General features: G+C 39.7%; 1 protein-coding gene across 1 annotated transcript; it reads left to right on the plus strand.

The window, feature by feature from the left end:
• Positions 1-3,814: 3,814 nt before the first annotated feature.
• LOC133251956 (olfactory receptor 7A17-like) lies at positions 3,815-5,012 on the plus strand. Its single transcript, XM_061424724.1, has one exon. The coding sequence runs from the start codon at positions 4,022-4,024 to the stop codon at positions 4,967-4,969; it is 948 nt and encodes a 315-aa protein (XP_061280708.1). The 5' UTR covers positions 3,815-4,021; the 3' UTR covers positions 4,970-5,012.
• Positions 5,013-13,470: the final 8,458 nt, after the last annotated feature.

Raw genomic sequence — 13,470 nt, forward strand, 5'->3', positions numbered from 1 at the left:
TTGAGAATCACTGGGACAGAGTTCCAGAACTAAGAGACCTCAATCCAGACTCCTGCCCTTACTTGGTTTGTACTTTTAAGAAGAACATTAAATCCTTCTGAGTTCCAATCTGACAACAGAGAATGGAATTCAAAAAAGTGCTACCTCAAAAAATGCACTATTTAAAAAATTAAATTTGGTAATCACTATAACATGCTAAGATAGTTTAATAGTCATGTGTTAGTCACTCAGTTGTGTCCAACTGCTTGTGACCCCATGAACTGTAGCCTGCCAGGCTCTTCCGTCCATGGGATACTCAAGGGAAGAATACTGGAGTGGGTTGCTATGTCCTCCTCCAGGGAATCTTCCCGACCCAGGGATCAAACCTGCATCTCTCACATCTCCTGCATTGGCAGGCATATTCTTTACCACTGAGCTACCTGGGAAGCCTGGTTTATGGTCATATTAATATCATATCAGGCTTCTCTGATAACTCAGTAAAGAATCTGCCTGCAACACAGGAGACCCTGGTTCAATTCCTGTGTCAGGAAGATCTGTTGGATAAGGGATAGGCTACGCACTCCAGTATTCCTGGGCTTCCCTTCTGGCTCAGCCGGTAAATAATCTGCCTGGAATGTGGGAGACCTGTGTTTGATCCCTGGGTTGGGAAGATACCCTGGAGAAGGGAATGGCTACCCACTCCAGGATTCTTGCCTGGAGAATTTCATGGACTCAGACACGACTGAGTGATTTTCACTTATCATATCAACATATAAATATTTTTCTTATAGTTATAAACATTTTATAATGAGAAACTAAAGGGCAGCTGTTGACTTCTGATATAACTGAGAAACTTGTAATTGGCTTGCAAAAACTAGTATGAATCCAGGGAGTATAATACCCACATTTTTATATTGAAGGAGCAAAGTTATCCCCAGTTCTGAAGAGGGAAATAGTAGTTTTAAAGATTTCAGTAGTTTTTTTTTTTTTTTTCTCTCTCTCTCTCTCTGCCACAGATCAAAGCTTTGAAGACCATAGGGACCTCGTCAAGACAAATCCTCAGTGTTATAGTTTAAAAAGAATTAGATCTCAGGGATGTGATGAGGTTCTGGGAGCCTTAGTGCTTTGAAATCTGGAGAATTAAGGGGGAAGGAATGATAAAAACTGAATCACCCAACCTATAATGCAATCACCTAGCAACAGAGAATCAAGAGAAAAATAATTGCATTATGTCCAGCCCAGTGTCCCCAAGGGGAATCATGTACTTGGAGACTGCAGTAACAAAAGGAAAATATGCCCAATTAGCTGACATGTGTGCATGCTTGCTAAGTCCCTTCAGTCCTGTCCAACTCTTTGAGACCTCATGGACTGTAGCCCTCTAGGCAACTCTGTCCATGGGATTCTCTAGGCAAGAACACTGGAGTGGGTTGCCATGCAGTGCTCCAGGGGATTTTCCTGACCCAGGAATCAAGCCCCCATCTCCTGCGACTCCTGCATTGCAGGTGGATTCTTTATCACTGAACCACCGGAGAAGCCCTGTGAGCTCACACAAGAAGCTGGAAATATCTCTTCTGCTGCAGCCCCTCAGCCTGTGCCACTTTGGTTGCTGAGGACCTAGTCCTTAACTTAGATTCCTGAATCTTTCTGGGAACCAATGTTTGATTTTAACCCTTTCTGTTGTCTTGTTTAGGTACAAAAATTTGGTCTGTATCAATAATTCAGAAAGGAACTTGGACTTCTACAGGGAAAGCCTTCTCTCTTAATCTTCAGGCAGGTGACAGCTCCGCAATTCACACATTTCAGGAGAAGGTCAGAGAGGACGGAATCCAGGAACATGTACCTGAGGTCACTGAGGACCAATCTAGCATAGTCCAGAGGCAGGAGGTCACTGCAGTTATTTTCCGGCTTTCCTAATACTAGTGTATCTATTTAGGTTAAAAAAAAAAAAAATAACGTCAAGCCTTCACTCGTCAATGTTGACAAATGGTAATAGAGGAAGTTCAGTTAGAAGGAATGGTGGTGGTGGTTTACTTGCTAAGTTGTATCTGATCCTTTTGTGACCACATGGACTGTAGCCCACCTGGCTCCTCTGTCCATGGAATTTCCCAGGCCAAAATACTGGAATGGGTTGCAATATCCTTCTCCAGGGATCTTCCTGACCAAGGGACTGAACCTTGGCCTCCTGGATTGCAGGCGGATTTTTTTACTTAAGAGCAACCAAGGCAGCCCCATGGGTTGGGAAGGAATTGGAGGCATAAAAGGCTTCCAGTAAAAGTAGACAATAAGTCTAGTAATCTTATTTATGAACTGAAGTAAACAAATAGGAAAACTCCTCAGGAAAAATAAATATTCTGCTTCTTCATATAAAATATATCCAACTTTTCTTGTATTTCATTTATTTATTATTTTGAATTGGTAGTTTATGTTCCATTTGCTTATTCTCTTGAGATATATCACATCATGAATATATCCCTGTTTATGCCCTTGAAAAAATATATTCTTCTTTATTATTATTTCTTGGACATCAACGTGATGCCACTGGAATTGGAATATTGATGAAGCAAGGAAATTTTCTTTATTGCATCGTCTCAGGGGTCATTTGAGTTTATTGGATATTTTCCCTCTTAATTTGCCTATGTCCATTTCATTTTTCTTTTTCTTTCTCTCTCATGCTTTTCATTCTTCTCAAAATATCGAGAAGAAATGGGCCTTACCAACAATTTATTGTTCTATAGGAAGTTTATAAACTGGAATTTGGGGGTGGGATGTGTAGGGAGATAGGAGGGAGGTTCAGAAGGGAGGGGATATATGTATGCCTACGGCTGATTCAAGTTGAGGTTTGACAGAAAACAACAAAATTCTGTAAAGCTATTATGCTTCAATTAAAAAACACATAAATTCCTTAAAATCCTGAAACTTCTGGGTAAAAGTTATACATTCTTTTGGAGAATAATAATTTGATCTGACAAGCTATGAATTTTATTTTATTTTTTAACTTTACAGTATTGTATTGGTTTTTCCATGTGTTAATCATTCATGGCCTAATGAGGGTGGATCTGGGTGACCAGTTTATGATAGTAACACAAGCCAGAAACATCGTGTGTGTGTGTGTGTGTGTGTGTGTGTGTGTGTGTGTTTGCCTGTGCCTTGTGAAGAGAGACAAGTTCTTAAAGCAGAGGCATCTGTACTCATATGTTAAAATGACTTATAATACAGAGGTCAGAAGTTGGTCAATAGATGGAACTAAGTAGGGAAACGGACATAATTCGCAGGATGGTTTCAAACTAAATTCATAAAGTGCAAGGAACCACATGGAAGGAGGGATTCTCTATGTGCTGAAGGTTCAGCTGTAGCAGGGAGGCCACATTTTTCCCCAGCATCCTTGACAACATCTCTAATTACTTCCCCTCCTACTTATTTCTTCACCCCACTGGCTTCCTTGTGTTCACTTGAACATGTGGAACAAGCATCTTTGTCAGGTTATTAGCAGTGGCAGCTCCCTTTGCCAGGCACACACTTCTTCTGACATCACAAAGGCTTCTTCTCTCTCTTCAGGAATCTTCAAACATCACCTAGTTTGAAGCTCTTCCCTGAACACTCAGGACAAAATAACACCTCCTACCACTCTCTCCTTTATACCTGGTTTTGTTTTCTTCCTAGCATCTGTGACATTCTGACATATTCTATCATGTTGTATTTGAATATCCTCTCTCACCATCCTTGGTTGGGAGAGATTTATTTTTCATCACTTTCTACTGGGTCAGCACTAAATACGTATTTCTCAAATAAATGAAGAAATACCTCATTAGAACTCTAGAATATATGAGCTCTTTGCCAATGTGATGAGAATGGGACAAAAAATCTTTGTCAGAGATGAAATGGAGTATACTTTGGAAGAGAACTTTTCTATAAATAAGGTAATAAGTTCAATTGCTTCAGGGCTAAATAGAAATTGCGGTATTTCAGCTATGTGAATTATGCCAGTTTGTGTGCAAACTAGTCATGTTTTTTTTTTTTTTCCCCTGGTAATCACCTCTACCCCATGGAACCAGGAAATAGTACACAAATTTCAGAATTTATTCTTCTGGGACTTTCAGAAGAACAAGAACTGCAGCCTCTCATATTTGGGCTTTTCCTCTTCATGTACCTAATCACTGTGTTTGGAAACCTGCTCATTATCCTGGCCATCAGCTCAGACTACCACCTCCACACCCCCATGTATTTCTTCCTCTCCAACCTGTCCTTTGTAGACCTCTGTTTCATCTCCACCACAATCCCAAAGATGCTGTGGAATATCCAGAACAAGAGCAAAGGTATCACCTATGAAGGCTGCATCACCCAGATGTATTTTTACATACTCTTTGCAGGATTAGATGACATTCTCCTAAGTGTGATGGCCTATGATCGGTATGTGGCCATCTGCCACCCCCTGCACTACATGGTCATCATGAGCCTCCAGCTCTGTGGACTGCTGTTTCTGATATCCTGGGTGCAGATTGCCTTGTATTCCTTGGTACACAGCTTAATGGTGCTGCAATTGTCCTTTTGTCCAGTTGTGCAAATCCCCCACTTTTTCTGTGAACTCAGTCAGGTGGTACAACTTGCCAGTTCTGACAACTTTCTTAATAACATAGTGATGTATTTTTCAGCTGTCCTGATGGGTGGTGGTCCTTTTGCTGGTATCCTTTACTCATATTCTAAAATAGTTTCTTGCATATGTAAACTCACATCAACTCAGGGGAAGTATAAAGCATTTTCCACCTGTGTGTCCCACCTCTCAGTTGTCTTCCTATTTTATTTTACAGCCTTAGGAGTGTTCCTTAGCTCTGCTGGTACCCACACCTCACATTCAACTACAGTCGCCTCAGTGATGTACACTGTGGTCACACCCATGCTGAACCCTTTCATTTACAGTCTGAGAAACCGAGATATAAAAGAGAGTCTAAAGAGATTGTATTTCATGCCTTGTATAAAAGACAAATTATACTAGTGCTCTGGATTGCATAACTCAAAGTATCAAACCAGAACTTTTTCTTTGATCATTGTGAAATAAAATTTTCTTCTTCCACTTATTTTTTGGTATTTCCATTTTTTTTTCTTTGAATTCAGTATCTTTATACAATATTAGAAACTCTCTTGTTAAGCTTTATTCTCAGTCTTTTTTTAAACTATGTAAATGGTTTTTTTTTTAATATAAATTTATTTATTTTAACTGGAGGTTAATTACTTTAGAATATTATACTGGTTTTGCCATAAATCAACATGAATCCGCCACAGGTATACACGTGTTCCCCATCCTAATTCCCCATCCCACCTCCCTCCCGTACCATCCCTCTGGGTCATCCCAGTGCACCAGCCCCAAGCATCCAGTATCATGCATCAAACCTGGACTGGCGATTCATTTCATATATGATGTTATACATGTTTCAATGCCATTTTCCCAAATCATCCCACCATCTCGCTCTCCCACAGACTCCCAAAGACTGTTGTATACATCTGTGTCTCTTTTTATGGCTCACATACAGGGTTATCATTACCATCTTTCTAAATTCCATATATATGCATTAGTATACTGTATTGGTGTTTTACTCTCTGGTTTACTTCACTCTGTATAATAGGCTCCAGTTTCATCCACCTTATTAGAACTGATTCAAATGTATTCTTTTTAATGGCTGAGTAATACTTCATTGTGTATATGTACCACAGCTTTCTTATGCATTCATCTGTTGATGGACATCTAGGTTGATTCCATGTCCTGGCTATTATAAACAGTGCTGTGATGAACACTGGGGTACACGTGTATCTTTCAGTTCTGGTTTCCTCAGTGTGTATGCCCAGAAGTGGGATTGTTGGATCATAAGACAGTTTTATTTCCAGTTTTTTAGGAATCTCCACACTGTTCTCCATAGTGGCTGTACTAGTTGTATTCCCACCAACAGTGTAAGAGGGTTCCCTTTTCTCCCCACCCTCTCCAGCATTTATTGCTTGTAGACTTTTTGATCACAGCCATTCTGACTGGCGTGAAATGGTACCTCATTGGAGTTTTGATTTGCATATCTCTGATAATGAGTGGTGTTGAGCATCTTTTCATGTGTTTGTTAGCCATCTGTATATCTTCTTTGGAGAAATGTCTATTTAGTTCTTTGGACCACTTTTTTGATTGGGACATTTTTTTCTGGAATTGAGCTGTAGGAGTTGCTTGTATACTTTTGAGATTAGTTGTTTGTCAGTTGCTTCATTTGCTATTATTTTCTCCCATTCTGAAGGCTGTCTTTTCACCTTGCTAATAGTTTCCTTTGATGTGCAGAAGCTTTTAAGGTTAATTAGGTCCCATTTGTTTATTTTTGCCTTTATTTCCAATATTCTGGGAGGTGCGTCATAGAGAATTCTGCTGTGATTTACGTCAGAGAGTATTTTTCCTATGGTCTCTTCTATGAGTTTTATAGTTTCTGGCCTCACGTTGAGATCTTTAATCCATTTTGAGTTTATTTTTGTGTGTGGTGTTAGAAAGTGTTCTAGGTTCATTCTTTTACAAGTGGTTCAGTTTTCCCAGCACCAATTGTTAAAGAGATTGTCTTTAATCCATTGTATATTCTTGCCTCCTTTGTTCAAGATAAGGTGTCCATAGGTGTGTGGACTTATCTCTGGGCTTTCTATTTTGTTCCATTGATCTATATTTCTGTCTTTGTGCCAGTACCATACTGTCTTGATGACAGTGGCTTTGTAGTAGAGCCTGAAGTCAGGCAGGTTGATTCCTCCAGTTCCATTCTTCTTTGTCAAGATTGCTTTGGCTATTCGAGGTTTTTTTTTGTATTTCCATACAAATTGTGAAATTATTTGTTCTAGCTCTGAGAAATACCATTGATAGCTTGATAAGGATTGCATTGAATTTATAGATTGCTTTGGGTAGTATGCTCAATTTCACTATATTGATTCTCCCAATCCATGAACATGGTATATTTCTCCGTCTATTAGTGTCCTCTTTGATTTCTTTCACCAGTGTTTTATAATTTTCTATATATATAGGTCTTTAGTTTCTTTAGGTAGATATTTTCCTAAGTATTTTATTCTTTTCATTGCAATGGTGGATGGAATTTTTTCCTTAATTTCTCTTTCTATTTTCTCATTACTAGTATATAGGAATGCAAGGGATTTCTGTGTGTTGATTTTATATCCTGCAACTTTAATGTATCCATTGATTAGCTCTAGTAATTTTCTGGTGGAGTCTTTAGGGTTTTCTATGTAGAGGATAGTGTCATCTGCAAACAGTGAGAGTTTTACTTCTTCTTTTCCAATTTGGATTCTTTTATTTCTTTTTCTGCTCTGATTGCTGTGGCCAAAACTTCCAAAACTATGTTGAATAGTAGTGGTGAGAGTGGGCACCCTTGTCTTGTTCCTGACTTTAGGGGAAATGCTGTCAATTTTTCACCATTGAGGATAATGTTTGCTGTGGGTTTGTCATATATAGCTTTTATTATGTTGAGGTATATTCTTTCTATTCCTGCTTTCTGGAGAGTTTGTATCATAAATGGATGTTGAATTTTGTCAAAGGCTTTCACTGCATGTATTTTTTTTAATTTTTAAATTATTATTATTATTTTTTTTTACAATATTGTATTGGTTTTGCCATACATCAACATGCATCCAGCACGTGTGTACACGTGTTCCCCATCCTTAACCCCCCGCCCACCTCCCTCCCCATACCATCCCTCTGGGTCATCCCAGTGCACCAGCCCCAAGCTTCCTGTGTCTTGCATCAAACCTGGACTTGCGATTCGTTTCTTAATTGATATTATACACGTTTTAATGCCATTCTCCCAAATCATCCCCCTACTCCATCTCCCACAGAGTCCAAAAGACTGTTATATACATCTGTGTCTCTTTTGCTATCTCTCATACAGGGTTGACTCTGCATCTATTGAGATAATCATATGGCTTTTATTTTTCAATTTGTTGATGTGGTGTATTACATTGATTGATTTGTGAATATTGAAGAATCCTTGCATCCCTCGAGTAAAGTCCACTTTGTCATGGTGTATGATCTTTTTAATATGTTGTTGGATTATGATTGCTAGAATTTTGTTAAGGATTTTTGCATCTATGTTCATCAGTGATATTGGCCTGTAGTTTTCTTTTTTTGTGGCATCTTTGTCAGGTTTTGGTATTAGTGTGATGGTAGCCTCATAGAATGAGTTTGGAAGTTTACCTTCCTGTGCAATTTTCTGGAAGAGTTTGAGTAGGATAGGTGTTAGCTTTTCTCTAAATTTTTGGTAGAATTCAGCTGTGAAGCTATCTGGACCTGGGCTTTTGTTTGCTGAAAGATTTTTGATTACAGTCTCAATTTCCGTGCTTGTGATGGCTCTGTTAAGATTTTCTATTTCTTCCTGGTTCAGTTTTGGAAAGTTGCACTTTTCTAAGAATGTGTCCATTTCTTCCACGTTGTCCATTTTATTGGCATATAATTGTTGATAGTTGTCTCTTATGATCCTTGTATTTCTGTGTTGTCTGTTGTGATCTCTCCATTTTCATTCCTAATTTTATTGATTTGATTTTTCTCCCTTTGTTTCTTGATGAGTCTGGCTAATGGTTTGTCAATTTTATTTATCCTTTCAAAGAACCGGCTTTTGGCTTTGTGGATTTTTGCTATGGTCTCTTTTGTTTCTTTTACATTTATTTCTGCCCTATTTTTTAAGATTTCTTTCCATCTACTAACCCTGGGGTTCTTCATTTCTTCCTTTTCTAGTTGCTTTAAGTGTAGAGTTAGGTTATTTATTTGACTTTTTTCTTGTTTCTTGTGGCATGCCTGTATTGCTATGAACTTTCCCCTTAGCACTGCTTTTACAGTGTCCCATAAGTTTTGGGTTGTTGTGTTTTCATTTTCATTTGTTTCTATGCATATTTTGATTTCTTTTTTATTTCTTCTGTGATTTGTTGGTTATTCAGCAGCGTGTTGTTCAGCCTCCATATGTGGGAATTTTTAATAGTTTTTCTCCTGTAATTGAGATCTAATCTTACAGCATTGTGGTCAGAAAAGATGCTTGGAATGATTTCAAGATTTTTTTTTTAATTTACCAAGGCTAGATTTATGGCCCAGGATGTTGTCTATATTGGAGAAGGTTCTGTGTGCGCTTGAGAAAAAGGTGAAATTCATTGTTTGGTGCTGAAATGTCCAATAGATATCAAATAGGTCTAACGTTTATTGTATCATTTAAAGTTTGTGTTTCCCTGTTAATTTTCTGTTTAGTTGATCTATCCATAGGTGTGAGTGGGATATTAATGTCTCCTACTATTATTGTGTTATTGTTAATTTCCCCTTTCTTTTCTTTTCTTCTTCTTCTTCTTCTTTTTTTTTTTTAATAGGTAACAGGTTTAATAAGCAAGTCTTTCCCTGGTAGCTCAGATGGTAAAGCATCTGCCTACAATGCAGGAGACCCTGGTTCCATCCCTGGGTCAGTAAGATTCCTTTGAGAAGGAAACAGCAACCAACTGCAGTATTCATGCCTGGAAAATCCCATGGATTTGGGGAGCCTGGTGGGCTACAATCCATGGGGTCACAAAGAGTCGGACACGATGAGCGACTTCACTTTCACTTCACTTAATAATCAAAGGAACTTACTTTTGAGGCTTGTCTTGGGCAGCTGCATGATGAGCAGATCTTCACTCCAGTCCACCAGAACCTTTTTTTCTTTGGATTGTGCTGGGTCTTTGTTGCTTGTGCAGGCTTTTCTCTAGTGGCAATGAGCAGGGGCTATTCACTAGCTGTGGTGCGTGGGCTTCTTGTAGCGGTGGCTTCTCTTGTTGCAGAGCACAGGCTTTAGAGCACACCGACTTCAGTAGTTGTGGCTCGTGGGCTCATTAGTTGCAGTTCTCAAGCTCTAGAGCACAGGCTCAGTAGTCGTGACGCATGGGCTTAATTGTTCCATGACATGTGGGATCTTCCTGGATCAGGGATCAAACCTGTCTCCTGCATTGGCAGGAGATTCTTTACCACTGAGCCACCAGGGAAGACCCTCAAGAATATTCTAAGATTACATAGAAACCTTAACTGAGTTCAGTCACATAACAACTTTCATACTTGTTAACATTTGTCTTACATATTGTGGTGCTTCTATGTTGGGTGCATATATATTTATAATCTTCATGGATTGATCCTTTGATCATTATGTAGTGTCCTTCTTTGTCTCTTTTCACAGCCTTTGTTTTAAAGTCTATTTTATCTGATATGAGTACTGCTACTCCTGCTTTCTTTTGATCTCTATTTGCATTGAATAACTTTTTCCAGCCCTTCACTTTCAGTCTGTATGTGTCCCCTGTTTTGAGGTGTATCTCTCGTAGACAACATATATAGGGGTCTTGTTTTTGTATCCATTCAGCCAGTCTTTGTCTTTTGGTTGGGGCATTCAACCCATTTACGTTTAAGGTAATTACTGATAAGTATGGTCCCATTGCCATTTACTTTATTGTTTTGGGTTCGAGTTTATACACCGTTTTTGTGTTTCCAGCCTTAAAAATATCCTTTAGCATTTGTTGGGGATCTGGTTTGGTGGTGTTGAATTCTCTCAACTTTTGCTTGTCTGTAAAGCTTTTGATTTCTCCTTCATATTTGAATGAGATCCTTGCTGGGTACAATCATCTGGGCTGTAGGTTATTTTCTTTCATCACTTTAAGTATGTCTTGCCATTCCCTCCTGGCCTGAAGAGTTTCTATTAGAAAGATCAGCTGTTTTCCTTATGGGAATCCCCTTGTGTGCTATTTGTTGTTTTTCCCTTGCTGCTTTTAATATTTGTTCTTTGTGTTTGATCTTTGTTAATTTGATGAAAATGTGTCTTGGGGTGTTTTGCCTTGGGTTTATGCTGTTTGGGACTCTGGGTTTCTTCGACTTGGGTGATTATTTCCTTCCCATTTTAGGGAAGTTTTCAATTATTATCTCTTCAAGTATTTTCTCATGGTCTTTCTTTTTGTCTTCTTCTTCTGGGACTCCTATGATTCAAGTGTTGGGGCATTTAACATTGTCTTGGAGGTCTCTGTGATTGTCCTCATTTCCTTTAATTCTTTTTTTCTTTTTCCCTCTCTGATTCATTTATTTCTACCATTCTATCTTCTACTTCACTAATCTTATCTTCCGCTTCTGTTATTCTACTATTTGTTCCCTCTAGAATGTTTTTTATCTCATTTATTGCATTATTCATTATATATTGACTCTTTTTTTATTTCTTCTAGGTCCTTGTTTAACCTCTTACATCTTCTCAGTCCTTGTCTCCAGGTTTTTTATCTGTAATTCCATTTTTATTTCAAGATTTTGGATCATTTTCACTATCATTATTTGGAATTCTTTATCATGTAGATTCCCTATCTCTTCCTCTTTTGTTTGGTTGGTGGGCATTTATCCTGTTCTTTTACCTGCTGGGTATTCCTCTGTCTCTTCATCTTGTTTATATTGCTGAGTTTGGGGTGGCCTTTCTGTATTCTGGCAGTTTTTGGAGTTCTCTTTATTATGGAGTTGCCTCTCTGTGGGTGGGGTTATATCGGTGGCTTGTCAAGGTTTCTTGGCTAGGGAAGCTTGTGTCCATGTTCTGGTGGGTGGAGCTGGATTTTGTGTCTCTGGAGTGCAATGAAGTGTCTATTCTAAGTCTTATATAGAGAGAGTTTTTATTTTTTTCTACTCACCATTTTCCTATCTTTGAATTAAAAATATTTTGTAATTCCCTTTCTTTGATGGAGTATCATAGAATTATGAAGAATTTATTAGGAATTATGTCTTGATGGTCCTAAGATCATGGAGGAATAGGATGGATAGACCACTTTCTCCCCCACAAATTCATCAAAAGAACATTTGAACACTGAGCAAATTCCACAAAATAACTTCTGAATGCTGACAGAGGACATCAGGCACCCAGAAAGGCAGCCCATTGTCTCTGAAAGGAGGTAGGACAAAATATAATAGATAAAAAGAGAGACAAAAGACATAGGGATAGAGATCTGTCCCGGGAAAGGAGTCTTTAAAAAGAGAGAAACCAGAAAACACTCTAATGGCAGGTCTTTGGTGAATCTTGGAATCTCAGAGGGCAACATAACTGGGAGTAAAAATAAATAAATAATTAATTAAGACCTACAGATTACATGCCTAAGGGTAACTCTCAGCAGAGAAACATCCCAGACACTCTCATCTGCCACTAGCAAGTGGGGGCTGGACAGGGAGGCACGGGCTGCATTGTTTAGGGTAAAGACTGGGCCTGAATGCCCCAAGGATAATCTGAGGGATTATTGCTAACTTGAGATAGCAACCAGGACTGTGGGATAGCGAAAGAGAAAGAGAGAGAGAGAGAGAGAGGGAGAGAGAACTATCCCATGAAAAGCCCTAACCTAAGACACTGCCAGCCCTGGTCACAGAACAAAGGACTGAGCAGAGCTAGCCAGCTGCTGACTGGCCCATCCCCTGCTGGAGACAGGCAGGCGGGGGCAGCCAGAGCCAGAAGAGGGCAATTGCGGCTCCAGAGAGGCATCCTCTACAAACTACAAGTAGGCTTCATTGCTAACTAAGACTTCTTGGGATTCTGGACGGTTGACATCTGCTGGGAGGGTCGCAGCCAGAGATCAGCTCCCCAGAAGAGACACTTGGCACACCTGAGAGGGCGCGCCCATTGTACACCCAGAAAACTGAGCAGCTGGGACAGGGAAGGTGACAAGATGCACCCCCCGACCTGGGGGTGACCACGCTCACCAAGCATCTGGTCACCTGAGCTACTCGGACCTGGGAAGGGCACAAAATGCAGGCCCAACTGATTCTGCACTTTTGTGGAGTACCCGAGAATCTGAATCTGAGCAGCTTAGACCTGGGAAGTGCACACAACCCAGGGCCCGCCTCAGAAAGTTCCTGGCAGAGCAACCTAGAGCTTGAGAAGTGTAGACCATGAAAGCACACACACAGTGAGCCAGTGCAAACCCAGTGCAGCTGAAACACTGTGAGCACTCCCCACACACGCCAGTGATAGTTGTTTGTAGGCTTAGTCCCTCCGCACAGCAGGACTAAACAAGTAAGCCTAAAAAAGTGACCACCATCACCTTCTTGTGTCAGGGCGGAAGTTAGACACTGAAGAGACTTGGCAAACAGAAGAAGCTAAAATAAACAGAGGGAACTGCTCTGGAAGTGACAGGTGTAACAGATTAAAACCGAGTAGTTAGCACGTACTACATTAGAAGGGACCTATAGATCTTGAAATGTATAAGCTGGATCAAGGAACTATCTGAAAATGAACTGACCCCACTCTGTCTGCCACAGCTTCAGCGAAATTTCTAGATATATTTTTATTATTATCATTTTAATGTTTTCTCGGTCCTATATTACTCCTTTGATTTTCATTTTTATAACCTACTGCTAAGCTGCTACTAAGTCACTTCAGTCATGTCCGACTCTGTGTGACCCCATAGACGACAGCCCACCAGGCTCCCTGGTCCCTGGGATTCTCCAGGCAAGAACACTGGAGTGGGTTG

This window comes from Bos javanicus, chromosome 7, assembly GCF_032452875.1.
Source record: "Bos javanicus breed banteng chromosome 7, ARS-OSU_banteng_1.0, whole genome shotgun sequence".
NCBI classification, from domain to species: domain Eukaryota; kingdom Metazoa; phylum Chordata; class Mammalia; order Artiodactyla; family Bovidae; genus Bos; species Bos javanicus.

Excerpts from the sequence above, each read along its gene's own strand:
- LOC133251956 (XM_061424724.1), top strand. The coding sequence starts at position 4,022 with ATGGAACCAGGAAATAGTACACAAATTTCAGAATTTATTCTTCTGGGA.